The sequence below is a fragment of the Maniola jurtina genome, chromosome 12 (assembly GCF_905333055.1).
Source record: "Maniola jurtina chromosome 12, ilManJurt1.1, whole genome shotgun sequence".
Classification (NCBI taxonomy): domain Eukaryota; kingdom Metazoa; phylum Arthropoda; class Insecta; order Lepidoptera; family Nymphalidae; genus Maniola; species Maniola jurtina.
This window is the reverse complement of record NC_060040.1, coordinates 1,191,204-1,216,117: the sequence shown is the minus strand read 5'-3', so window position 1 is coordinate 1,216,117 and position 24,914 is coordinate 1,191,204. Positions and strand designations below refer to the sequence as shown.

At 37.8% G+C, this 24,914-nt stretch overlaps 2 protein-coding genes across 6 annotated transcripts in view; both read left to right on the top strand.

Moving 5' to 3' along the window:
* LOC123870599 overlaps positions 1–17,736 on the top strand; it is a 191,345-nt gene extending 173,609 nt beyond the window's left edge. For 3 of the 5 annotated variants that reach the window (XM_045913961.1, XM_045913960.1, XM_045913962.1), the window contains 12 exons: positions 177–316; positions 804–940; positions 4,034–4,219; positions 8,145–8,285; positions 8,510–8,648; positions 9,173–9,373; positions 9,788–9,953; positions 13,074–13,272; positions 13,423–13,599; positions 14,082–14,247; positions 15,067–15,182; positions 15,557–17,736. In XM_045913961.1, the coding sequence (XP_045769917.1) occupies positions 177–316; positions 804–940; positions 4,034–4,219; positions 8,145–8,285; positions 8,510–8,648; positions 9,173–9,373; positions 9,788–9,953; positions 13,074–13,272; positions 13,423–13,599; positions 14,082–14,247; positions 15,067–15,182; positions 15,557–16,072 (2,284 nt within the window). In that variant the 3' untranslated portion in view covers positions 16,073–17,736. The remainder of the gene's footprint in view (positions 1–176; positions 317–803; positions 941–4,033; positions 4,220–8,144; positions 8,286–8,509; positions 8,649–9,172; positions 9,374–9,787; positions 9,954–13,073; positions 13,273–13,422; positions 13,600–14,081; positions 14,248–15,066; positions 15,183–15,556) is intronic. The other 2 variants (XM_045913963.1, XM_045913965.1) reach the window with 2 other exon arrangements.
* LOC123870600 (cilia- and flagella-associated protein 157) lies at positions 1,284–3,519 on the top strand. Its single transcript, XM_045913966.1, has one exon. The coding sequence runs from the start codon at positions 1,494–1,496 to the stop codon at positions 3,396–3,398; it is 1,905 nt and encodes a 634-aa protein (XP_045769922.1). The 5' UTR covers positions 1,284–1,493; the 3' UTR covers positions 3,399–3,519.
* Positions 17,737–24,914: the final 7,178 nt, after the last annotated feature.

Below are 24,914 nucleotides of genomic sequence, written 5' to 3'. Positions count from 1 at the left end.
CTGACGGACAGACAGACAACAAAGTGATCCTATAAGAGTTCCGTTTTTCGTTTTGAGGTACGGAACCCTAAAAACCACAGAGGGTTCACATGGGTTTAACCTTAATACCTATCAGCATTCAGGCACAATCCGTTAACCATTTTCTAAGTAATCCACCTGCCTAACTTCTGGTACAGGGGTCAGCACACAGCGTCCTTCGACTGCCGGCTGTTCAGCGAGCGGTACCCAGAGTACTGCTTTGTATATGTCTCGCAGGCGGTTACCGGCGCGGTGGCGGACGTCAGGATGGACTGCCTCCCCACCCTGCCTCTGTCAGGTAAGTTATAAACAAAGCTGGAGGAAAAATCCATTCCATTCCTCCATTCCTTCAGCCTTTATGCGTCCATTGCTGGACATATTTCCAAGAGCGCGCCACCGCCTTCCTCATCCACCTGCTCCCCGCCACCTTCTTTAAAAAAAACATTCCCCGATAAAAAACATCCTAAGCGCATCCTTAACGACCGCAACAATCAATAATCATGACCGACAACGCACCCTATCTTGTAGGGCAACACAAATTCAACCTTATTACAGCGTCTTCGCCGGCAAAGACGCGGTCTCCGATTTCTGACGTCACCCAGACGTGGACTTACGGCATGATCTTGGTGGAGTTGTTTTTTTGAATAATTTTTTATTTTTATTAAAATAAACTTTTACAAGTGCTTTTGAATCATCAAAAAACTTTACCACTGGTTCGGAATGCCATAAGGAAAACTAAAATAAGGCATAGACAACAAGTAGCTCTTTATATACCTTGTATCCAGAAGGCGGCGCCGGCGGCTGGGGCGAGTGGTCGGCGTGGTCGGCGTGCCCCGCGCCCGCGCACTGCTCCACGCGCACGCGCAGCCGACACCGCTTCTGCGACTCCCCGCCGCCGGCTTACGGCGCCAAGTTCTGTGAGGTGAGCATAGTTATTGTATCCAGAAGGCGGCGCCAACAGCTGGGCCGAGTGCTCTGAACTGCAATTAAACAACACAATGGCTGAACAATATGTCTCCGCTCTGTTCCGCTTTACATGACAGACCCTTTATCTGAGTTTTTTCCCGAGGAGAAGCCTAAAAAAGGCTAAGGCCTTCAATCATGGCCTAGTGGTAATGAGTTACGACTGTAGGTTCAAACTTGTTTGTAACTCAATAAATTAATAATGTATTGCTTAATCGAATATCAGAAAAAAACATTCATACGGAATATCCTGTTTAAGTTAAAAAAAAGCTAAGTTCCTTAGTTTATAAGTACCTACGTATTTAATACGTACTCCGTCGTTCAATATTTTAGTTTGTTATGGCCATAGTTATAGCTTGTTATCTATGGTTGTCAAGATGACCGTATCTTAGCAACTGTTTAATCAATATTTCATTGTCAATATTCGCGGTGATTGCCACAAGTATTTTTAACTATTTTAATTATATTGTCGTTTATAGAGTTTATAGATTATATTATTTTCTTATTAAAATATGGCTCCAAAAAAAGACAAAAACAAACCGAAAGTTGAAGATAAAACTGCTGCTGTTACAGAAGTTGAACGGACATTCTTGGAACTGCAAATTGCTGAATGCAACAGGAAAATTGCAAGACTTCGAACTGCTGTTGACGAGTACGAAGTGAGGAATGAGGAGCTGCAAAAAGCTTATGACAAACTCGATGAAGATAGAGCAGATATCATTGCCTACTTAAAGAAGACCTTGAATTTGAAAAACGAAGAAAATGCCGAGTTAAAAGAAAAAGTTAAAGGTCTGGAAGAAACTCGGGAAATAGAAACAGCACAGTTCAAAGAAACTGTAACAGAGTTAGAAAGGAATTTCACGGTAATGAAAGATCAATTGACGTCTGAAAACAAATTATTAGCAGGAAAACTCAATACTTTGGAGGAGTTTAGAGCAATTCGTGACGACTTAATGAGAAAATTTGACAAACAAGAACAGGCCTTTAAAGATCAAGAAATGAAATACAAAAGAATAATATATGATGCTGAAAAGAAGTTTGTGATCGGTAAAGATAAATTAAAAAAAGAAATGGAAGGTCGTCTACTACAATTAGCTCAGGATTTTCAAGATGCAACGGAATTGAGAATAGCAGCATCTACGCATCGAGTTATTAGAGAAAACATTGCAATTAATAATGAATTGGATAGTATTTTGGCTACACAAGCAAAGTTAGCTGATCAAAATGAAAAATATAAAGAAAGTGAAAGAGTCGCAAAGATCGCTATGGAGCTGGCTGAAGAAGAAAGAGATAAAGCCATTAATAAGAATGTTGTGCAACTCAAGGTTATTGATCAGTTAACTGCAGCGTTCCAAAATATTAGAAAAGAAAAAGGTTTATTTGAAAAGAAAAACTATGATTTTGATATCCAACAAGCCAAAATTCAAAAACTAGTTAAGGAAAATGAAAACCTCACTTTGCAAGTACGTATACTAGAACAAAATCTACATGCTCGGATGTGTGATCAAAATAAGGCTTCAATGGAAGCGACAAAAGTATTCAAAGAGTGTGCAAAACTAAAGAAAATATTACGAGAAGCTGGAATTGCAGTACAAGCAGCGTTGAAGCTTGACGAGTGGGCCAGCAAAGATCCTACTAAAGAAATAATGGATAGACAAGCGTTATTATCACGTTTGCTTGATATAATTACTCAATATCATGACATACAACAAGCTGAGTCTATCGATACTTTGGCTTCCCTTGGTAGAGTGTACGAAGAAGGTGATCTTGGCTTTATACCAAAGACAACGAAAAGAAAGTCAATATCTCCTTCTATATCGACCATATCCAAGGAAACTGTAAAAGCAGAAAAACGAGTATCAGAAGTTTCAATGAGCTCATCGTCCCTTGAGAGTATTAAAACCATTCCAAGTATTAGACTCGTTCCTCCATCTACTGAACATCCAGTAACCGAAAAGGAGAGCATAGCATCGTTTGTGACATCAACTAAATCTAGTGTCAGTTCGAGTGAGACTGAAATACAAGAAGTACCTGAAAGTGAAATGAGTATTAGGCAAAAATTAGAGGCCAGTAGATTGGAGATTCAAAAGTCTATACTAAAAGATCTTCAGTATTCCCAAATGGCATTAGAATCACAGGCAAAGATGGCCAGCAAAATTCATGTTTCCAAATCTGTAATAATAGAAGAGCCTGTTGAAGTTGTTGGAGGGGAACAAAAAGAAGATGAAGTAGAAGGACAACAGAAAGAAGATGAAGTAGAAGGAGAACGGAAAGAAGATAAAGTAGAAGGAGAACAGAAAGAAAGCGAAGTAGAGGGTGAACAGACAGAAGGATCAAAACTAGATGAACAGGCTGAGACAAAGGAGAAAGAAGAAATAGAAGATGCTGATAAAATCCAAGAGTCTACTGAGAGCTAGTTTTATAAAGAGAGTTTACTTATCTTTTTTTTAATCACTTGATTCGTAATCATGTAATATTTATCAATACAAATGTATTTTTTATCGGTGGTGTTTGAATTGAATGTAACTTTTTTAAATATTTATGAGTTTTTAATTTAGTATAGTTTAGTGCCAACAGCAACTGTACAAAGTTTAATTCATTCGGATTACCTCTGACTGCGATTGCGTTGCAATGCTTCTTTCAATTAACGCGCGACCTATTGCATATTGATGGTACTACATATGTTAGAAACCTTCACGCAAGTGCCAATAGGAACTGCATCAACAAATAGAAAGTCAAATCGGATGAATGATGCTTGGACCTATTATTTATTTCATAGGTACCGAAAGGTACCGAACAGATAAACATTATTTTTAGGATTCTGTACCCGAAGGGTGCCAAAAAGTCCCTATTACTAAACCTCCGTTGTCCGTCTTTCCGCCTGTATGTCTGTCACGTCTGTAAGCGGGCTGTATCTAGTGAACCTTAATAGGCAGAGAGTCGAAATTTTGTGAGTTTGTGAGTGTGCATTTCTATAGCCACTTTTGTACGCTGGTACGGAACCCCTCGTGTGCGACTTCGACTAGCACTTGACCGGTTTTTTCATTTTTAGGGCCAAGCAGTAGAACTAGCGGCGTGCGAGTGCACTGCTCGCCCCTGGGCAGGAGACTCCTCGATGGTGGTGGCGGAAATCGGTTCCAGGTGTAGATGCGGCTGTGTGCTGCATCTGGCACCAGCTGCCAGACTCCTGGCAGGTTCCGCCAGAGCCTGCCCTGCAAGATCTTTCTGGCTTTTACAGGTACGTAACTATTTTTTTAAATAGCGAGCAAACGAACGAATGATCACCCAATAGTGAGTGATTACCGCCACCAATCAACACTTGCAGCGCGAGAGGTATCGGTACAAGAAGACAATTTGCGTCAAATAGCGACCTTTGGAGCCAGTACAAGAAGACAATTTGCTTCAAATAGCGAACTTTTCAGCAACGTTTCACTGATGTAGGAGGAATGTACGTGTTTTCAACTGTGAACACTTGTTACTATGAAACAGCAATTTCAATGTCCAAATGTAAATTCGCGGCACAGTCGACATTGTTCAGTTAATTGAACGTGCACGAATATGCAACCATGCATGCGCTCAACTGCTGACTAAGTTACATGAAGTTCGCGTGGTCAGACTATTTCACGTCCCGTTTTAAACGCTCAACCGTTTGGACTTTGGGTGTTTGTGCAAGTTTGTGTAGTGATTATAGCGGTAATAGGTGGCACATAAATAGATCTAGATAGATAATGGTTAAGGCGTTCGACCTATTAGTAAAATAATTCTGAATTTGATCTCGGGTACGGACTTCTAACTTTCAAAGTTATATACTTTTACAACAATTAAATATCACTCGCTTTAACGGTGAAGGAAAACATCGTGAGGAAGCCTGCGTGAAATTTATAATGTTTTCAAAAGTGTGTGAAATCTGTCAATCCGCACTTGGCCAGCGTTGGCCAGCGTCCTTATATATAGATTCAATGAAGTGAACCTACAATTAGTGTTCCTTTTTCTTTTGGGGTACGGAACCCTAAAAAAAAACTTTGAAAGTGTTTAAAAGCTAATGGACGTCTGGATGAGTCGAGCCACGTGAATGGGCAAATTCTTTGTTCTGGCACGCCCTTTCTCGATCGGACACGTTCAGGAAAATGCGATGGATGAAAACCTGACTTGTGATTTTTAGCGGCACAAAAACTGCGTCCGAGAAAACTGGGCCAGCGTTTAGATTTATTGTATAAAAAGCAATCGCCTGAAGCTTTTCGTCGGCATTGCGACCTTTAGACCGTTTAAATACGGTTAAGATAGACGCAACGAGTGGTTTTGTTATATAAAGTCGAATATAAAAATTAATTATGCCACCTCTACCTCTCCTAGCTCTACTCTTCTAATCTTCTTCTTCCGGCATCAGTTTTCCCTTTCCCTTTTTAATATGGGTACCTTCAAGTTAAGAGCGTATAGGCAACTTCTAGGCAAGCGCGCTCCATCTTAGGCTGCATCATCACTTGCTAGCAAATCTGATTGCAGTCAAGCGCTAGTGTATAAATTAAAAAAAAATACTTCATGTAGTACTTCAATAATCCCAAAACCACACGACGCAGAATTCGCCCCGACACCGGAGGATCTTGACGTAGACGGAGGATGTAGACCTCACAATGCACAATTGCAAAGTGACGATCGTGAAAAATGCACCGTCTCGCAACGTAACGCCTGCTTCTATTGTGGCATATTATTGTAAATTGAATACTTGAAAAGAGCAACCGCCGAGTTTCTTGCTGGTTCTTCTCGGTAGGAACGGCATTCCAAACCAGTGGTAGATTATTTTGGCGATTCAAAAGCACTTGTAAAAGTTTACTTAATTGAATAAAAATATTTTGAATTTGAATCTATACAACTTAATATTCCTACTTCCTCATTAGCCATGTTACAATGTAGCCATGTTCATTTTGTCGTCCGAACCTTAAGCAATCACATACACGAATGCAATCACGTACTGGCCAAATGTACATGAAACTTGGAATGCGATTGCATTTGTACTGAATGCTGAGCTACAATTCTAATTTCCTATCAGCAATTATAACTCGAAACCTGCAGCATTCGGAAAGAGCCGCAATCCGAAGAAATAGGTACTCAAAAAGATTTTTATTCCCAAATCCACGCGGATGACATGCTGGGCAAAATCAGTTCTAGTATATTGCATAGTTACTAACATAATAAATGCGTAAATGTGTCTGTTTGTATGTCTGCTAGGTTTTCACGACCCACCGTTTAATCGATTTTGACAAAATTTGGTACACAGATAGCTATTTATGGCTTTTTAGCCTGGAAAATCAAAGAGTTCCCACGGAATTTTCAGAAATCTAAATCTACACGGACGAAGCCGCGGGCATCTTTATAGTAGTATAATACGAGTATCTTCAAAATAAAGGATGCTATTCACTAAGCCGTAAATTTCTTCAACTTTCAATACCAAAGTGTGGAAGCACCGAGTTTATCGTCGAATATAAACCAGTGCTTTGGACATTTAAGATTTACATGTACCGCAAAATTGTTGAATTTACCACAGAATAGAGGTAAAATTATTATTTTTCTTTACAGTGACTTCACAGGTGTTTTTCATGGAATGTGATTTTTCAATTTTAACACTTAGGTATCAAATTGTGACCAATTAGAAATTATAAATCAAGATCAATAGCGCTACTATTTCATGAATTGTTAGTTGCATTAATTTGTTCAGATGGCTTTCTCTTTCTAATTAAAACACACATCTTCGGCTAAAAATTACCCAAAAATATGCGGTATGATTTTGACGTTATAGTGTTTTAACTGCGTAGGTAAGCCACATTTGAATTCTGCTTTGAAAGTTGCCCAAAAAAATTTCCTATATTAAGAGTTTCCAATACCAAAGTGCACGTAGAAGCATCGGGAAACATCGGGAATTATTGTCGCCAAACTAACGTTCCACTTCTCGAATTTACGATTTCCGTTTTCCGCAAAATGATTGAATTTTCCAGGAAACTAAACATAGCAAGTCGGCGGGAGGCGTTTGTTATCGCCTCCTAAGACCAGTTTGAGGCTTCTATAGTTCTTTTACTGCAACAACCGATTCTGCTGCGGAAATTGATCAAGTGATCAACCCCAAAACGATATGATCGGAGTGGGGACGCCCCGCACACCCGCACCCCTCACTAATCCAGTGCGGGATAACGTGGGTGACATGTGGGTGTGCAGGGCGTCCCCCCGTCTCATACCCTGATTGCCATTCCAACCTGTCGCGTACTATACGTATGTTTAGTAAAATGGTTGATGTGTTGTCATACTTTTCTATGTATATGACGTCATAGCGACACAACAGATCGGTACCTGTGTGCACGGTGCAATGCACGACATTTTTTTGTCGGTTGCAACCAAAGTTGCAATAAGTTTTTTCTTATTACTAATTAGCAATGCGATATGTACTTAATTTAACTACGATCTAGCCTTTGTGGCTAATGAGAAGTATTTATTTTAATTTAAACTAATAAATCTTAGTAAGTATGTTATATTCATATTGTAGTTAAGCACCACTTTCTGCAGAGATAAAATCCGCGCGAATTCCATTTCCATTTTCATTTGGGCAAAAGTGTTTTACGTGGTGGTGTCAATATAAATAAACAAGCAAATAAATAAAATTGAATTGAATTAAATATACGAATGTGTAAGACAGAGTACATCTACGGTTCTATCAGGTTTGAGTGGTGTCCCACGACATCAAAAGGCTTTTTATTTGTCACATGCGCGCGATAACGCTTCTAAGCAGGTTGAACCACCATATTGGTGGTTAAGGCCGCCTCCTGATAGAATGGGGAAGTTGTGATGGCCCGTAACTGGGTACTGTGATTCAATTTAACTTGTATTGTTTTAGACATTTTAGATCTACTTTGTTATTTAGTCTGATAATTGAAATCGAAGGGAGGCAGCGAGTTTTTGATTTCCGGACGATCCGGAAATTGGAGTCATGGTCCGTTATAACTTTATAGAATTTGCCGAGAGTTTTACGCTATTGAAATCTAGATCCGTAAATCTATATTTATAAACTGACATAGTATTACCTTTCACGCCGAGAAGAACCAGCAAGAAACTCGGCGGTTGCTCTTTTCAAAGATTTGGCATAAGGTTGAAATTGTAATAAAGGTACACACCCACAGGCGGAAGACGGTCTCGCAGTGCGCTTGCGGTTCGAGGCAGTGAAGCTGCCGTGCAGCGGACAGGCGCTGCGGGCTCGAGACGGCGACTCCCTCGGCTCCCCGCTGCTGGCCTCGTGGGACGGACCCGATCGATCTGCTGTGGTAGGACAACCACTGAAATCCTCCTTCACGCAAAAATCACTGGACCGATTTGGCTGAAATTTAAAATGGAGATAGATAATATCCTGGATTAGCAAATAGGCTACTTTTTATCCCATTAACATAAGTGTGATTTGGTATTTTGATACCACAATGGGTGTTGAACAGCAGATTCTTGTTAAAATATTTTTCCTCCTAGTTTTACGTTAGAGCTTTTATTTCCTTAGGCAGATGAAGTGGAAACCACGACAGACAGCAGTGGCATGATAGAGATCGTCGGTGGCAGACATATTCTAGTGGAGCTGCGGTCGGCAGACACCAGCGAGCGCTGCGCGGGCGGCTTTCTTGCGCACGCCATGCAAATTGGTGAGCAAAAAAAAACCGGCCAAGTGCGAGTTAAACTCGCGCACCGAGGGTTCCGTACTCGGGTATTTTTTCCGACGTTTTGCGCGATAAATCATAAACTATTATGCATAAAAAATAAATAAAAATCTGTATTAGAATGTAGGTACAGGTAAACCCCTTCCATATGATACCTCACTTGGTATGGTTTTCTCACTATGAAAATAGAAAATGCTAATTGTTTGTTCATGAACACTTTTTTTTTTATGTAACCACAAATTCATGGTTTTCGGATTTTTTTCCTTTACTTGTGCTTTAAGACCTACCTATATGCCAAACATGATTCTAGGTCAACGGTAAGTACCCTATAGGTTTTCTTGACAGACACGACATACGGACAGACAGACAGACTACAAAGTGATCCTATAAGGGTTCCGTTTTTCCTTTTGAGGTACCGAACCCTAAAAATTGTGAAACTATAGGTAGTTAGAATTTAGCTATTTATTCGAATTTTCGCTTTAGTAAAGTTATCATTCTTTCTACCATAGAGCCAATCCGCAACGCATCAGCAGCCTGGGCGTCAGTGAGCGGTGGCGCATGGTGGCGGGGTGGAGGTGGAGCGAGAGCTGCAGCAGCAGCATTAGCAGCACTTGCAGCACTCGCAGCACTGCTCCTTGCAGCACACTCGGCGCATCGCACCAGGGCTTACCAGCGAGCTGCTGACAAGGAGTCTCTTACTGACAGCGATGGTAACACTAATCTCTGACACTTCAGAACAATCTGAGATGTGGAACTAAAACCAAAGTCTAAATCTCATAAATACTTCCGTAAACCTACTGTGGATAGTAAGGTAAAATATACTGTGGATACAATGTCAAGTACCAAGAACCAGAGAATGTACGCGCCTAGAAGATGCCTATCAAATTGTAATCCACCTTTCTGTTTTAAATATCAGCCTCGATAGCTCAACGGTTGACGAGCGGACTGAATGCGGAAAGATCGGCGGTTCAAGCTCCACTCGTTACACTATTGTCGTACCCACTCCTGGTACAAGCTTTACGCATAATTGGAGGGGAAAGGGGAGCATTAGTCATGATTAGCATAGCTAAATATTCTTTAAAAAAAAAATTAGATAATTATTATCGACTGTCATTTACTTCTAGCCTGCTCAGCTTCACTAGAACTCGGAGGAGCTACAGCCGGATCAAGGAGTACATTGCTGTCAGAAGTCGTTGGAGGAGGGGTTTCCTTACGCAGACTACTTCCGGGAAGGACTCGTCATACGAGACTGAGGGACTCAGACAGGACCTCTGAACATGTAGAGCAAAGGTTTACCATTATTTTTATTTTAAAGTGTCATCGTCGTTGAATGGACGCCATCGTCTTCTGTTAATACTTTTTTGCTAATCTGATGTAGAGGATCTAATTTAAATTAATAGTGTTATTCTCGATTCTATTCAAGTGAGCTAAATGATTGACAAAGGAGCAGATCTCAATAATAAATAAGTACAAAGATTGAAATTTTTAGAACTTTCGATCGTAACTATTTAACATTTTGTATTTTGTAAGGCCGCGGATTTAAATACGTCTCTAAGTTTTACTCGCGTAAGTAGCTTATATTATGATTAACTTTCCACAAATTTAGTAATGTAAACATGCTTATAAGTACATTTACAGTTGTAAATATTCAATTAATTACCTAAGCTACTTACTTGAGTAAAACTTACTCGTATTTGTGTAATCGCGGCTTTACATAACCCGTAAATGTTTACAGTTGTTTACAAGAGTAGATTTATTCGTAGATATTTCTAATATTAACCCCCGACCCAAAAAGAGGGGTGTTATAAGTTTGACGTGTGTATCTGTGTATCTGTCTGTGGTCTCATAGCTCCTAAACAAATGGACCGATTATAATTTAGTTTTTTTTAAAGGTGGCTTGATCAAGATTGTTCTCACCTATAATCTAAGAAAATCGGTTCAGCCGTTTGAAAGTTATCACCTTTTGTCTAGTTACTGTAACCTTCACTTTTCGGGGGTGTTATAAATTTTTAATTTACACTTGTATTTATTAGTTATTTAGGGGTATGCTTAAAAGCTATATTTCGTTAGAAAGAAAATATGAATGAAAAGAAAACCAATCATCACATTTCTTCGAAACGCCACAAAATAATGATCTAAACCAAAAACTTTTCGCCTCATTAGCGACAAAGCTCGCATCGTCAACAAGATCTATCAATAACAACAAGAGTCGTACAACTAAAGACAAATTGAATATTAACAAAGCAATCGGCACCCCAGCGATGTGAGCACAGCACGTGAGCCAACAATGCCACTGGAGCTCACAGTAATTATACACTCGAGCGTTTCTGAGCGGTGTAGTTTGTTTGGCGAATCATACGCCTGCTTGAATACGCCTCGAGCTGACTTGGCTTCGTGGTTTGATTGTGTTAAAGGTAGAAAAAGACTTTTAATTAAAAACGGCTATATTTTCCAAGAACTATGGCGATAGTAATTTTATTAAACTCTTTGCCTCATTAGTCAAAAGCTATCTTCAGCAATTCTTTTAATAACAGGAGTCATATGTAAATTCAGAGTGAATATTAACCAGCGAGGGTTTTAAAGGTATTAAGCGATTTTTAAAGGAACATTAGGCACCTTTGTAAGTACAAGAGCTAACCATACCACTGGAGCTTGTAGTAATGCGATAGTATACGACAGATAGGAAATTCCTAACACAACGTCAAAAACAAAATCTCAAACAATGGAAGTCATACTCGTATATACAAGGAACCAAAAGCTTAATTTGCTATAATCCGCCAAACCAAAGAAATCTGTAATTTTGCAATTAGGCATTGTAAGGTCTACATCTCCTGAGGATGCTCCGGTGTTGGGGCGAAACGTGCGTCGAGTGGTGTTGGGATTTGTGTGGTGCTGCGTGGTGGTGGTGCGTGTGGCTTGCTTGGTGGCTGGCTGCATGTTTATCAGTGGGAGGGCGGGCAGTGCATGTCGCATGCAGCATTTTGCACCATACAGAGATCTTTGGTTTGGCGGAGCATAGCAAATTAAGCTTTTGGTTCCTTGTATAAATCAATTTTCTTTGATTTAGCGTCACTATCACACTAATATTATAAAGGAGAAAGTTTGTATGTGTGTGTGTGTGTGTGTGTGTGTGTGTGTGTGTATGTTTGTTACTCCTTCACGCAAAAACTACTAAACGGATTGGGCTGAAATTTAGAATGGAGATAGATTATACCCTGGATTAGCACATAGGCTACTTTTTATCCCGGAAAATCAAAGAGTTCCCACGGGAATTTAAAAAAACCTACATCCACGCGAACGAAGTCGCGGGTATCAGCTAGTAGCCTAATATTTGACATATCGTCGATTCAAAGCGGGAGTTTGCTCACTCTAGTTCACTCTCAACGGTATAGTTTGTTTGGCGAATCATACGCCTGCTTGAATATCTACGCTTTGAGTTTGATTTGACTATCGTCAAACGTGGTACGCGTGGTTGGAATGCCTTAAAGGCAGAAACATACTTTTAATTGAACGCAGCTGTGTCAAAACGTATCAACCCAGTAGGTAATTGCGAGATCATAATGAATTTTCAATTAAGTATTTATTAGAAGATCATTTTAAATAAAAGATGAAAATGATTGACTGACATCGAATATGATTTATATATGACAGATATACGAGATCGTAAGAGTAGACGAGACGGGTAGAACATTCTTTGATTTGTCTCATCGGGCGTTGCGTGTTTAAATTATCCTCCCACACTATTATAAATACACGTGTAATAATGAAGGTTGTTTTACCAATCGGTATTCAGAACACACTGTGTTGTCTATTGATTTTCTAAAGAACAAAGATTTCGGGAATGCTTCCAGGAACTTTACAAACTTCAATCAAACTACTACTATTATTTAGTGAAAACTACTGTATTCGAATATAGTAGTTTTCACTTCTGTTTACTAAATAATATTAATACCTGATGATAAATAGAGTCTCGGACTGTAGTTATAAATGATGTGATGTTTTCATCGTATAGCGGTAGTTTATGGGGCTAGAATTCTCTAATAAAGGGAAAAATTATATAAAAATCATGAATTAATTACGAATCAAATCAAACCCCCTGTATTACTCTTTTAGGGATTGAATTTTCAAAAAAAAATATAAATGATTCCGATGAATTGAGAACCTCCTCCTTTTTTGAAGTCGCTTAAAAAAATTCTTAGTGGATATTACGTCATAATAGATATTTGCAATCTGCATGCCTTTTAATTCAGTCCGATCTGTCCTGTAGTTTGAGCTGTGCGTTGATAATTCAGTCAGTCAGCCAGGCAGTCGGTCAGTCAGTCAGTAACTTTTCCATTTATATTTATATAGAAATCTCACAATTCAGATTTTTAAGAATTTGTTCAACCTATTTCTTCTGTCTTGAATCAGGGATGAAGACCAAGCCTCAGATGCTGAAGTAGAGGAAGATAACGTTAGCGTGGCCAGCGTTGGTAGCGCGACCAGTCAAGCGACCGTTACTCCTGAGAACGTATCCTCAAGCAGTGCTCCTGCAGGGACCAGTAGAGACGACGTCGCTCCGTCGCCTCTGAGACGGTCGCATACAGTGTCTACTTCTCATGTGCCACAGGTAACTTCCCTAAGTTATTGTCATTAAGAGGTGCAATTAGGTATCTTCAGCTTGCTGTGGAAACGGGGAGAGGGAGATGGGGCTTGACTAGAACTAAAATTAGCACTTAACCCTTGGATTTTGTACATTCCAAATTCGGTCTTCATACAGATCACATCACCGCCTCAACCTTCAACGAGTGAAGCAGTGACAGCTGAAATCAGCACCAGTGTGACCAGCGTGAGTGACAGAGACAGCAGCAGTGAAAAGGACCGGGACAGTATGTGGGACAAGGAAAGAACTGACAGCAGAGCCTCGTCTTCTATATCCGCTGCTACTCTTACTAATGTAAGTTTTTTGAAGTGTTGCTAATGTGAGTGATGGAGAAAGCTGCAGTGAAAATAACTTAGGGACAGTATATAGAACAAGGACAGCACTAACAGTAGAGCTTCGTTCTCTACTTCTTTTCCCAAATACTAATAAAAGGGATGGCACGCGATACTTATTCATTCATTTTGAACGCTATCATCCGATACAAAATCGCATTGGAGGCGAGGTAGTCAGTATGATTCCATCAGTAGTTTTCCCTGAGTGAGTGCCAAATGATAACCAATCAGTGGCGTGCAGCTCATACAGGCATATCAATACTGCTTACCCTAGTTGTAATAAATCAATACTTATTTTTCATTATGACCTGCCAGAAAATAAGTTCATGTATACCCTGACTTCAAATGTGCATGCCACTGTAACCAATGCTACCTACTTCGTTTTCTAAGGTAATAGTTTAATAGAATCAGGAGTTGGTTTCTAATTATTGTATTTTGGTGTAGGGTTGGTACTCACCAGCGTTAAGTGGTGTATCATCAGCAAGGATCCGCGACAACCCTAAGCACACAAAGGAGAGTTGCAATCGGAGACTGCTCCGCTCTGACCTGAGCCTAACTTCACACCCTGAGATGGAGATCGACTATTATGACTATGAAGTTAATAATGCTGGTATGGGACCAATTTTCTTATTTCTACTTTCTACAATCCTACTAATATTATAAAAGGGAAAGTTTGTATGTATGTATGGATGTTTGTTACTCTATCATGCAAAAACTACTGGACGGACTTTGCTGAAACTTAGAATGGAGATAGATTATACCCTGAAATAATGTTAGTAAATCTTCACAATACCTTGTTCAGAGAATTGAGCTAACATATTATGACGCTCTCTCTTGCACAATCGTACAGAAGTTAAAAGGACGCACTATGATCGTGGGTGTGATCATCCCTTAAAAAATATGTGAAGCTGTGTTTATGTTGCTTACTACAAAATACGTTAAAGATTGCTAGCTTATGGCCGTGCCTTCCCCCGTGTGGTATCAAGATAAAATTGACTATGATGAAGACCAATTTTTACTGTTACTCGCAGACACAAGTAATACAAGACCGTTATGTTGGCATCCTACACTGTGTCCACCTGTGATGGACGTTTGTCTGTAGAGATGACTACGAATATTTTTACTGATTATAAATATGTAGAAGGTATTCAGTTCGCTTATTTTCAGATGTTTTTCTGATTGAATGACTCAGTACACTCATTGTGTACCTTTAGTTTGTATATAAAATACGTCTTTCGGTTGAATTATTTGCTGATAAGTATTAACACAGCAATTAATCTATTAAGCATTTATAAATACATTATACATTTTTGTATTTAGCATTAAAATTATTGTGAAAAAGTTAAAGCAACGCTTTGCTCAAGTTTGCAGTTAAACGAAAGGCATTTGTATGGTTATTGTTGAAAATTGATATGATACGTTGTTTTAGGATCTGTACCAGGCTCCTACTTGGGAATGGATCCCGCGTTCTTGGTCTGGATACCACCGATAGAGGAAGGCGATATTATCAAGGAGATTGATGAAACCAAAGTACCTATTTACGAGGTAATGAAATTCTTTGTATCTAATCTTTTTCCTGTAAAAAGTTTTAATGCACCACTCTAAGTTTTTTCAATACATTTTGTTTGAAATACAAAGTTAAAGAAAGTCATGTTAATTTAGAACTAAAAATGTGATAGCCGTCTGCCTTCTAATCAGAAGTCGGAGGTTTAATTTTGAGCACGAGTCTTTAACTTTTTGTAGTTATGTGCGTTTTAAGTAATCAAATATCACTATACTTGCTTTAACGGTAAGGAAAACATCGTGAGGAAACCTACATGCCTGAGAGTTCTTCATAGTATACTTAAAGGTGTGTGAAGTCTGCCAATCCACACTTGGCCAATGTAGTTAATTGTTAACTGTTTAATATTTTGTCACAGGAAATTATACCTAAGGAATTACGTCCAGACCCCGGCAGCAACACAGAATCACCTGAAGATCGACCATCATCCAGCACTCTCAAAAGAAACTCAGAAAATCGCTCCAATAGATCCAACGAATCAATAAAATCCATACGAAAAGTTATGGACAGAGGCAACATTATACATCCCTTAAACTTCAGTATCAGCGATTTGCAAAACTCACCGAAACCACCAAAAAGATATAAGAAAAAACGAGACGATACAGTAACAATACCAATGAAAGAATTAACTCTTACAATGTCCCCAGTTAAAGTGCATAGAAGAGAAAACAGAAACGATTATGATAACTCCTCAACTCTTAAAAGAGTTAATGATACGAGAGAAAAAGACAAAGATGCCACTCTAAAAAGAACAACCGATTTCAGTGATATTAAATTTGCTGACGAGAATTCCGAATCATCAAACGAAATAAAATTCGCCGATGACTCTCCTGATAGCAATAGATTATTTGATAAATATGAAGTTAAAGCATAAGTATTAACTTTAGTAAATAAATTTTTGGTTGTTTTAATAAACGAAATATTAGCATCTGATATATTTCAGAAACTATCCAACATAACAACGCATAAAAGTTAAGAGACAGAAGTTTTGTATTTATTATTTCTTTGCAAACCGCCTTTAATTAAAAATATTTAATTTAAGTTTACATGCATTTACCAAACAAGCTTTTAATTTAATGTAAAATCTTGCCATAACTATAAATAAAATATAATCTTAATACTATTATTATTAAGTACATGTTAGCCTTAATCACCTTTTGTAACTGTATTATATGCATATTTTTAGTAATTTCTTGGCCTTAGCTAATTAACTGATCTAACTTTTTACACCATATATAATAATAGCGTCATGATGTAAACATAATAATTATCCTTTATCGAGATCAGTCAATCAGAAAACATCTTGTTTTACTCCGTTAATTCACTGTTTCTTAATGCTATCTCTTAACACTTTTTTCATGCTTCGGAATTGAAATATTCGTTAATTCAAAGTTGATGTTAGGCCTACAGCTGATCTATCTTTTCAAATGTAAAAACCGTCTCTTTGCCTCGAGTGTGGCTTTTTGTATAGAAAAATTAAAAATACTTAGTAGAAGAAAACTGCAGTGATTAGTGCGTCCGTTCTGTTTATTCAAAAAGTTTCAGTTGAGGCACTATAATCATCATCACCACTAGTAATTGTATTTAAGGACCAAGATGTATAACAGTTACCATTCATATCACTATCATATTCATTCTATATTTTTCAAAAGACGTCACTTTATTCATCAAATATGTACAAGTATATCGTAGTGAAATCATCAACGTAAGTCCAAGTTTTGTAATCAAATTGTTTAATAATGTTAAAATCTTTTTGATTTTGTTTGTAGGTGTATATGTACTGTCAGTGTTAGTAATATGGCTAGTTACTTAATGATTGTCGACTGATTTTTCTTCAAATAAGATTATTTTAACTATTGTCAAATGGTTTATATGCAAAATAGGCTTGCACTCGGTTTTGTATAGGAGAAAGTGTTTGACCATTGCAATAGCAAATTTCTTTTTCCCGATGGTTGTCATGTCTGGGATCCAAGTTTGGAAATAAAACAAGTTTAAAAAAAAAAATAAGAAAAAAACCTTTTTGTTTGAAACAAGATTATAATCAGATTTAAAACTGCTGGTCCGATCGTTGTAACTTGAAACTTGAATTGTGCTCTGTAGTAAAAACTTTGTTTGCGTGTTTCAGGCGGCATAGTGAATGATCGAAAGTACCTGTAGCACCATCTAGTGTCGGAATGAGGAGACCGCTATCACTCCCCTCCGAGAATTGGAAGTTGTAGAGCATCCAAAACTCCAATTAGGACTGGTCGATATTAATGAAGATATCCAAATTAGAACGCGTACGACTAGCTAGTAGAAGCCTTTTTGTTTTTGTTCTTTTGAATGAATAAATTTTGAAATCTGGTAGGAAAAACCGACTTAAGGAAGGTATATCAATAATAATTATAACTATAATTTCAATCGTTATGATTGGATGAATTGATTTCATTCTTGCCGTGTCAATAGATTTTGGCCAATAGTTAATCAGAGGGAAATACGATCGTTATACTACTACTCATATAGTTATACTGTAGCTGTTTTATCGTAACCGAGTCCCTGATTAGTAAATCGATGAAAAACTCAGGGGAGTTTCTGCTCTTCCTTTTATTTTAATATTATATGCCAGCTATTTTTTGCACTGTATCTAAATTGTTTTTTTTTTCATTTAAATTTTTAGAAGACTGAACGTACGGGCAGTGCAATACTAAACTATTTATTTCTGTAGATTTTATTTTTATTTATGTGTTATTTTATTTAATGTATTTAATTAGGAAACATTCATTAGATATCATAGATCATAATATATATATTTTAAAATCTTTCAGGAAAATCAGGTTTGATGAACCTTTGATGAAAATATTTTAATATATTATAGTTACTTTATCTTATTGAATATTAATTGTGTTTTGTGTAAATAAATTATATTACTTTATATTGGATTAATAGTCAAAAATGCCATTAAAATGAAAAATGATTTTATTTTGTGTTGTATACACCTGCTTAATTTTCGTTCTACTTCACTGTACCATAATATTTTGATGTGTTAATTAATAATTTAAGAAGAAAAATTATAAATAATTGTATGGTAAAATAGTCTTGTTAATTAACTAATTAAGTATTTATTTTCCGCCAGTTATTGTTTCTATTTAATTTAAGATCTCGAATTTATTTCTAGTCACATTTAAATGTACGTCAAGCACGAATTTTATAATAATTATTCTAATTTAATGAATACACGTTGAAAATGTATAAAAATGATACAATTACTTAATTTTTAATACTTTAAGAGCTGTTCATTGTTGTAATAATAATTTCGAAGCAAAAAAAAATGAGTTAGAAGTATTTGTTTGATAGAATTGTTTTTAAATTTTTATTGCCAAAGTATGTTTTACTGTATAGAAGATCGATAATGTACAGCTGAAATAGTGTAATTTTAACATATTGTTTTATTGAGTTCTTTTGAAGATTATGTCAATAAATGGTTTTTATTTTGTATTTTAATCGTTGTTTTATTTATCAATCACTTTTTTTTAATATATAATAATAATAAACGTTTATTTCAGATGTTTCAGACGTATACGTTAGTATATTAGAAACAATTTTTCCTTAATTGCTAAGTTAGTATTGTTAGTTTATAAATAATAATGAAATGAAGAGTTATATTAATACTAAAGTTATTAAATTGAATTAATAAGTATAACAAATTGTAATTACGGATTAGTAATTACGATTTCTTATACTCAAATACTTAGTACGTTGGGAGACAGCGTTACGTATAAGAACCATTTAGGGAGGTCACCCACGGCTACTTTTCGCAAGAAAACAGCGATACAGTCTCGATACTGCCGCTGGTCGTATAGGTATACCTGCGCTCACTTAACAATGATTTTGCATTGTTATTTGCGGACGCGATATAGTATGGATAAATTCCTGCGGTGTAGTGACTACCTTTGAAAGCGTACCTACAAGATGGACTCGGTCGAGTCCATGTTGCTTTGTTGCTGAAATCAATAAAGACGCGCGTTTGCATAAATGCAGCAGCGATGCTGAATCGATGCTATATTGTGATGTTTCGCTACCTACTCTGTATAAGTAGTAGGTAGCGAAACATCACCCACGGCGACATTTTTTGTCGGACAGATAAGTCTGTCTGAAAAAAAAAGTCGCCGTGGGTGACCCCATTTACGTTTGAAACTTGTTTATTAGAATTGAATTTCATATGAACCGGATATGAACTAGTGGAAATTGTCTCATTAGTTCAACGGTTGAACTAATCAGTTGAACTAATGGGAACGAGCGATCGCCCGAAGACAGATTTTCGTCCGAAAATACATACTTTCAAATATTTTTTCAAATATTCAATGGAAGCGGGATCGATTGGGCGCGGCGCGGCGCGGAGTGGGCGCGGAGGACTGGCTCGCTTAATTGGGACACATCACGCCCGGCTATATTAAATTCCTTTCATAACGAGTTGGCGCATTTATATTGAATTCTCGGTAGTAGTTATGAGTTCCTGAAAGGTGAGCAGTGGTGCAGAGGTGAGTGCATCGGTACCGGTGGCACTCATCGTCTTGGTGGCACGGTTTTCCTTATAGGTTAGTAACTAGCCGCGGTCAAAGCATCACAAAGCCTTCCTCTATGCGTTACTTTGCGGAAGTGCTTCCGCGAAGTTCCGTTGACCTAGAATCATGAAATTTGGCAGGTAGGTAGATCTTATAGCACAAGGGGAAAATCCGAAAACTGTGAATTTGTGGTTACATCACATAAAAAAATATTAAAATGTGTGCAAATAAAAGTATTTTCAATTTTCAAATTAAGATAACTATTTTATGCATAACAATCTTTTATTTATGGTGCAAAATGTCGGAAATAACACCCGAGTACCCCTCGGTGCGCGAGTCTGACTCGCAACTGCCCGGTTTTTCTTCAAGCACAATTCTGGAATCTAAAATCAGCCTGACTGCGTCAAAGGCACCTCCCGTTTCGTAGATCCGTTTGAATTCAAAGGTAACAGACCAATACAGCCAGTGTCCACCCCAAGGCTTAATAGGCTCAGGTCATACGAATAAGCCTTGCCAATCCCGTACCAATCAAAGGGACACTACCTCGCAATTAGTTGTGTGAAATTGCTCGACATCTAGCAAAGTGGACTTTGAATCGTTCGTTGTCTGTCAATTTGTCTGTCACCTACAATCCAATGATATTCAGTAATTGACGTATTTCAGACAAATGGATGACTATTTCAGAGTTCGACATCAATAATGATCTTTCCAAGGCCTGAAATCTGAATCGAGATTTCAGTCAATTCTATACATGGCGTAATATTGTACTTACGTCGAATATTTTCATCATTTTGACGGCCTTCCTGGCGTAGCGTAGTGGTAAGCGCTGTGGTCTTATTAGTAAGAGATCCTGGGATCAAAACTTTGAAATATTCACATAGTTACGTATATTTTTACAAAAATCTAGAAAACCAAAGGCACAGATATTAGTTTTAAGAATACCTATGTCTGCAAAATTTCATAGGCTTTATTCAAATGAGAGAAACAAACTACGATTGTATGGAGTAAGTGACGGGGACACCCCTGTTAATAATTTAGTTCCGAGCATCGATGTATATGAATTAGCCTTTCCCATACAATTCCGTCCACAAAAATACGCTTGAATCTTACGTCATCGTCATTGACAAAGTCAAGACACTTTTGCAATTTCTCTTGACTTTTTGAGCGCATTTTTTATCTTCGAAGGGCCCATCCATATACATCGATGGTTCCGAGTCATATTCATAATAATATATGTACATTTTTTATTACGTCCATTACATTTCAAATTCATTTTTTAACCCCCGACCCAAAAAGAGGGGTGTTATAAGTTTGACGTGTGTATCTCTGTATCTGTATATCTGTCTGTGGCATCGTAGCTCCTAAACCAATAAACCGATTTCAATTTAATTTTTTTTGTTTGAAGGGTGGCTTGATCGAGTGTTCTTAGCTATAATCCAAGAAAATCGGTTCAGCCGTTTGAAAGTTATCAGCTCTTTTCTAGTTACTATAACCTTCACTTGTCGGGGGTGTTATAAATTTTTAATTTACACTTGTTTAATACTCCATGTACATTTTTAAAAGTAATACCAACAGCCGTAAAGTGTCAAATACATGGACACTCAGAAAGCATTACGTCCCATTGGAAGGATAAGTGCAATACGTGTAAAGTAGGATAAGCGCACGAGGGTGACGTCATGTAAGTAGCTACAGCTTTTCAATGGATAATCTCCTCAGGCAGCTTAGACATGTCTCAATAGCTCAAATATTCGAAAGTGGATTCTAATCCAAAAGGATGCAGTTATCATCACTATAATCATCATCAATCCGTTGCCAGCCCACTACTGAACACGGGTTTTGACGAGCACCCTGGTGGCTGGCGCAGTGGTAAGCTCTGTAATCTTATTAGCCCGCTTCCATCTTAGACTGATTCATCACTTACCACCTGGTGAGATTGCAGTCAAAAGCTAACTTGTATGTGAATAAATAAATAAAAATATCATCGTCATGATCAACCCATTGCCGGCCCACTACTGAGTACGGGTCTCTTCTCAGAGTGAGAAGGGTTTAGGCCATAGTCTGCAACGCTGGCCCAATACGGGTTGGCAGACTTCACACACCTTTGAGAACATGGAGAACTCTCAGACATGCAGGTTTTCCTTCACCAATAAAGCCAGCGATATTTAATTGCTTACGCACATAGCTGAATAGTTAGAGGTGCTTGCCCGGGATCGAACCCCCGACTTCCGATTAAGGGCCGGACCTTCTAACTACTTTCTATCACAGTTTTCCAAGCTTTACAAACTTTACCCACCTCTTTATAATATTAAGTAGGTATAGATAGAGCACTCAACTCCAGATTTCAGTCGTTTGTGTTAAAACGTTCCCCAAATCTCCGTACTAATGTGACCTAATTAGGACCTAGCGCAAAAACTACTTGACTAATATCCCTCCAGTGGGGTAGAAGGAACTAGACAGGGCTTAGTATTTGCTGCAGACGACCTATTTAAGTCCAGACAGATACTTATCGCAATAATTTATTGTACGATAAAGTTAACATCGCGTGCCCAAAAGCTAGTTTTAATTTTAATGGTTTAGGGAAAAACCCTTCGTCTCGGTTGGGTTTGGATATTCCAATTCAAAACTCAATAGTTCAACGGTTAAGGAGCGGACTGAATGTTTTTTTTTTTTTAATTCAGTCCAAGTTTAAAACTACAGCGCAACAAACACGCAAACAAGCAAAACAAAACTTAAACCAGAACAAATAGCTAACCCCACTACTGTCGTACCTAAACTCATATCACAAGCTTTACGCTTAGTTCGAGCGAAAAGGGGAATAATATATGTAAGTCAAGATTGATATAGCTAATATTCCTAAAGAAAAAAAAAGAGTAAAAAACGGGCCAAGTGCAAGTCGGACTCGCACGCAAAGGGTTTCGTACCATTGTACATACGCTGCAAGGCTGCTACAAGAGAAACTATTATAAAATAGTTCAGGAGATAAAGCCCACTGACAGGCGGAAACCTAAAAAGTGACGACGCTTTTCATTTGTTATGAGAAAATATTTCTAAACTGCGGGTCTGTCTAGCCACGTTGAAGGTCTTTATGGTTTCCCTCATTTCGAGCGCGTCCAGTCCGCGATTAATTCCCGGAGGTTACGGCCGGCCCGGATTAAATTACCAGTTCCAACCCGTTCACGTGGCAATTAGCCTCGTTCCTTGTACTGCCCGTGTGTGGACAAACATAACAGAATATTAAGAACCTTAGTAAGGATTAATTATTATGTACGGAACACTATACCAGCGAGGCCAGATTCGAACTTGACCGGTTTTTTAATATGTATAATAGCACAGATTTCTAAGCGTGTACAAAAAGTCTCTAATGAGCATGCATTACTGAAACATCTATGCAAAGAGCTCGAAAACCTAAAGCTGTAATATATCTAGTATCAAAGGAGCCTTTTGCTGCAAAGCGCTTTGTCACTCCGTCAGAATGACGCCATTAGCGCTCTGGAGACAGACTGAGCTGTGACGGCTAATTGGGCTAATGCAGCTAACCTAATTCGAGGAATGGATTTCTTCTACAAGAGTCAGTAGTCAGTAACTAGAATTTGTATAGATATATCCTTTTTAAGGCTCTGTATCTGAAGGGTGCCAACGGGGCCCCACTAAGCGTCCACTGTCGGTCTGTCTGTCCGTCCATCTGTTCGTCCATTCGTCTGTCTGTCAGCGGGTTTCATGCACCATAATAGATAGAGACCTGAAATTTTCACAAAGTGTATATTTCTATCGCCGCTATACCTAATGGCCGCCATGCAAATAAGTGTTATATATCAAGATATATAAACGATGTAATGAAACCTTTCATTTTCGGTTTTTATTGTACAATGGTAAACAATAGAGATTTCCAAGAGCTCGAAAACATAAAGGTGTAATATATCTAGTATCAAAGGAACGTTTTGCTGCAAAGCGCTTTGTCACTCCGTCAGAATGACGCCATTAGCGCGCTCTGGAGACAGACTGTGCTGTGACGGCTAATTTGGCTAATGTAGCTAATGTAGCTAACCTAATTCGAGGAATGGATTTCTTCTGGAAGAGTCAGGAAATAGTTGAGTGATGGAAGGAGACCTTTCTCTATTCGAGTGGGAGCTCAGGTGTTTTTTTTCTTTTGGCACCCATGTGTTGCTGACTTTTTAGGAAGTTGATCCACCCCTTCAATAATCCTATGTTGAAATGTAGTAGGAACATCGTGGAAAGAAGATTTGACACAACGGGTAGTTGATGTGCACCAGGCACGAGCCCGGTGGTGAGAGTGAAATTAATTAAAATCAAACATTCTTAGTTCTGGCACCATCCCGCGCTGAGATTTCGTTTTTCTGTATGAGTGTAAAGATTTTTTTTAATAAATAAAGAAATAGCCAACATTCACAAAAGAAATAAGGATAGTAGGCAAGGGTGAAAATACCTGGAGATAATTTATGGTTCCATGTTACCATATTTTCTCCGTCATGATATACCTTAAAATTACTATACTCAATTAGTACATTCTACCCAGTCATTTATATTTTATTCTTAATATTACCCAGTCATTTATATTTACTCAATAAGTAGGTACCTACATTTTACCCAGTTATTTATATTTTATCGAAACAACATTGCAAAATCGATAAGAGTCAATAAATCTCAATAAATGAAAATGGACAGTAAATTGAAAACACAGACGAAAACTACAATTATAATTAAAGCAGTACAATGACGGTAATTTTTTTAACGAGCGCTTGTTTCATTTAATGTTTTTTGATGCTATTTAAAACACTGAGTAAAATACAGAGATAATTAAATTTAAGTAAAACCTAACTGAGTATCATGTATAATTTTGACCTGAAAAGTAAATTACTAGGTCTTGTATAGAGTCTTGAGTCGAGGATGCGTAAAAAAAAAGGTTGTTAACCCTTTACTTTCTTAGCCAGAAATCAGCCTTTGGTTTGACTCTACCACATGTGAGATAATTAAATAAATACTGAGAGATGATTCTGTACCACGGATCTATAGAAGGAAAGTCGCTCTAAATAAATTGGATTCCATATAGATCAAAAACCTCAACGCGTTGAAAGTTGAAAATGATATTGAAAATGTACACTGAATACTTTTCTCGATGCTCAATAGTTGCTGAAGTTTCAGTTTTATTTTCGTTCC

Bases quoted from the DNA above. Each gene is read 5' to 3' on its own strand.
- LOC123870600 (XM_045913966.1), top strand. From the start codon at position 1,494: ATGGCTCCAAAAAAAGACAAAAACAAACCGAAAGTTGAAGATAAAACT.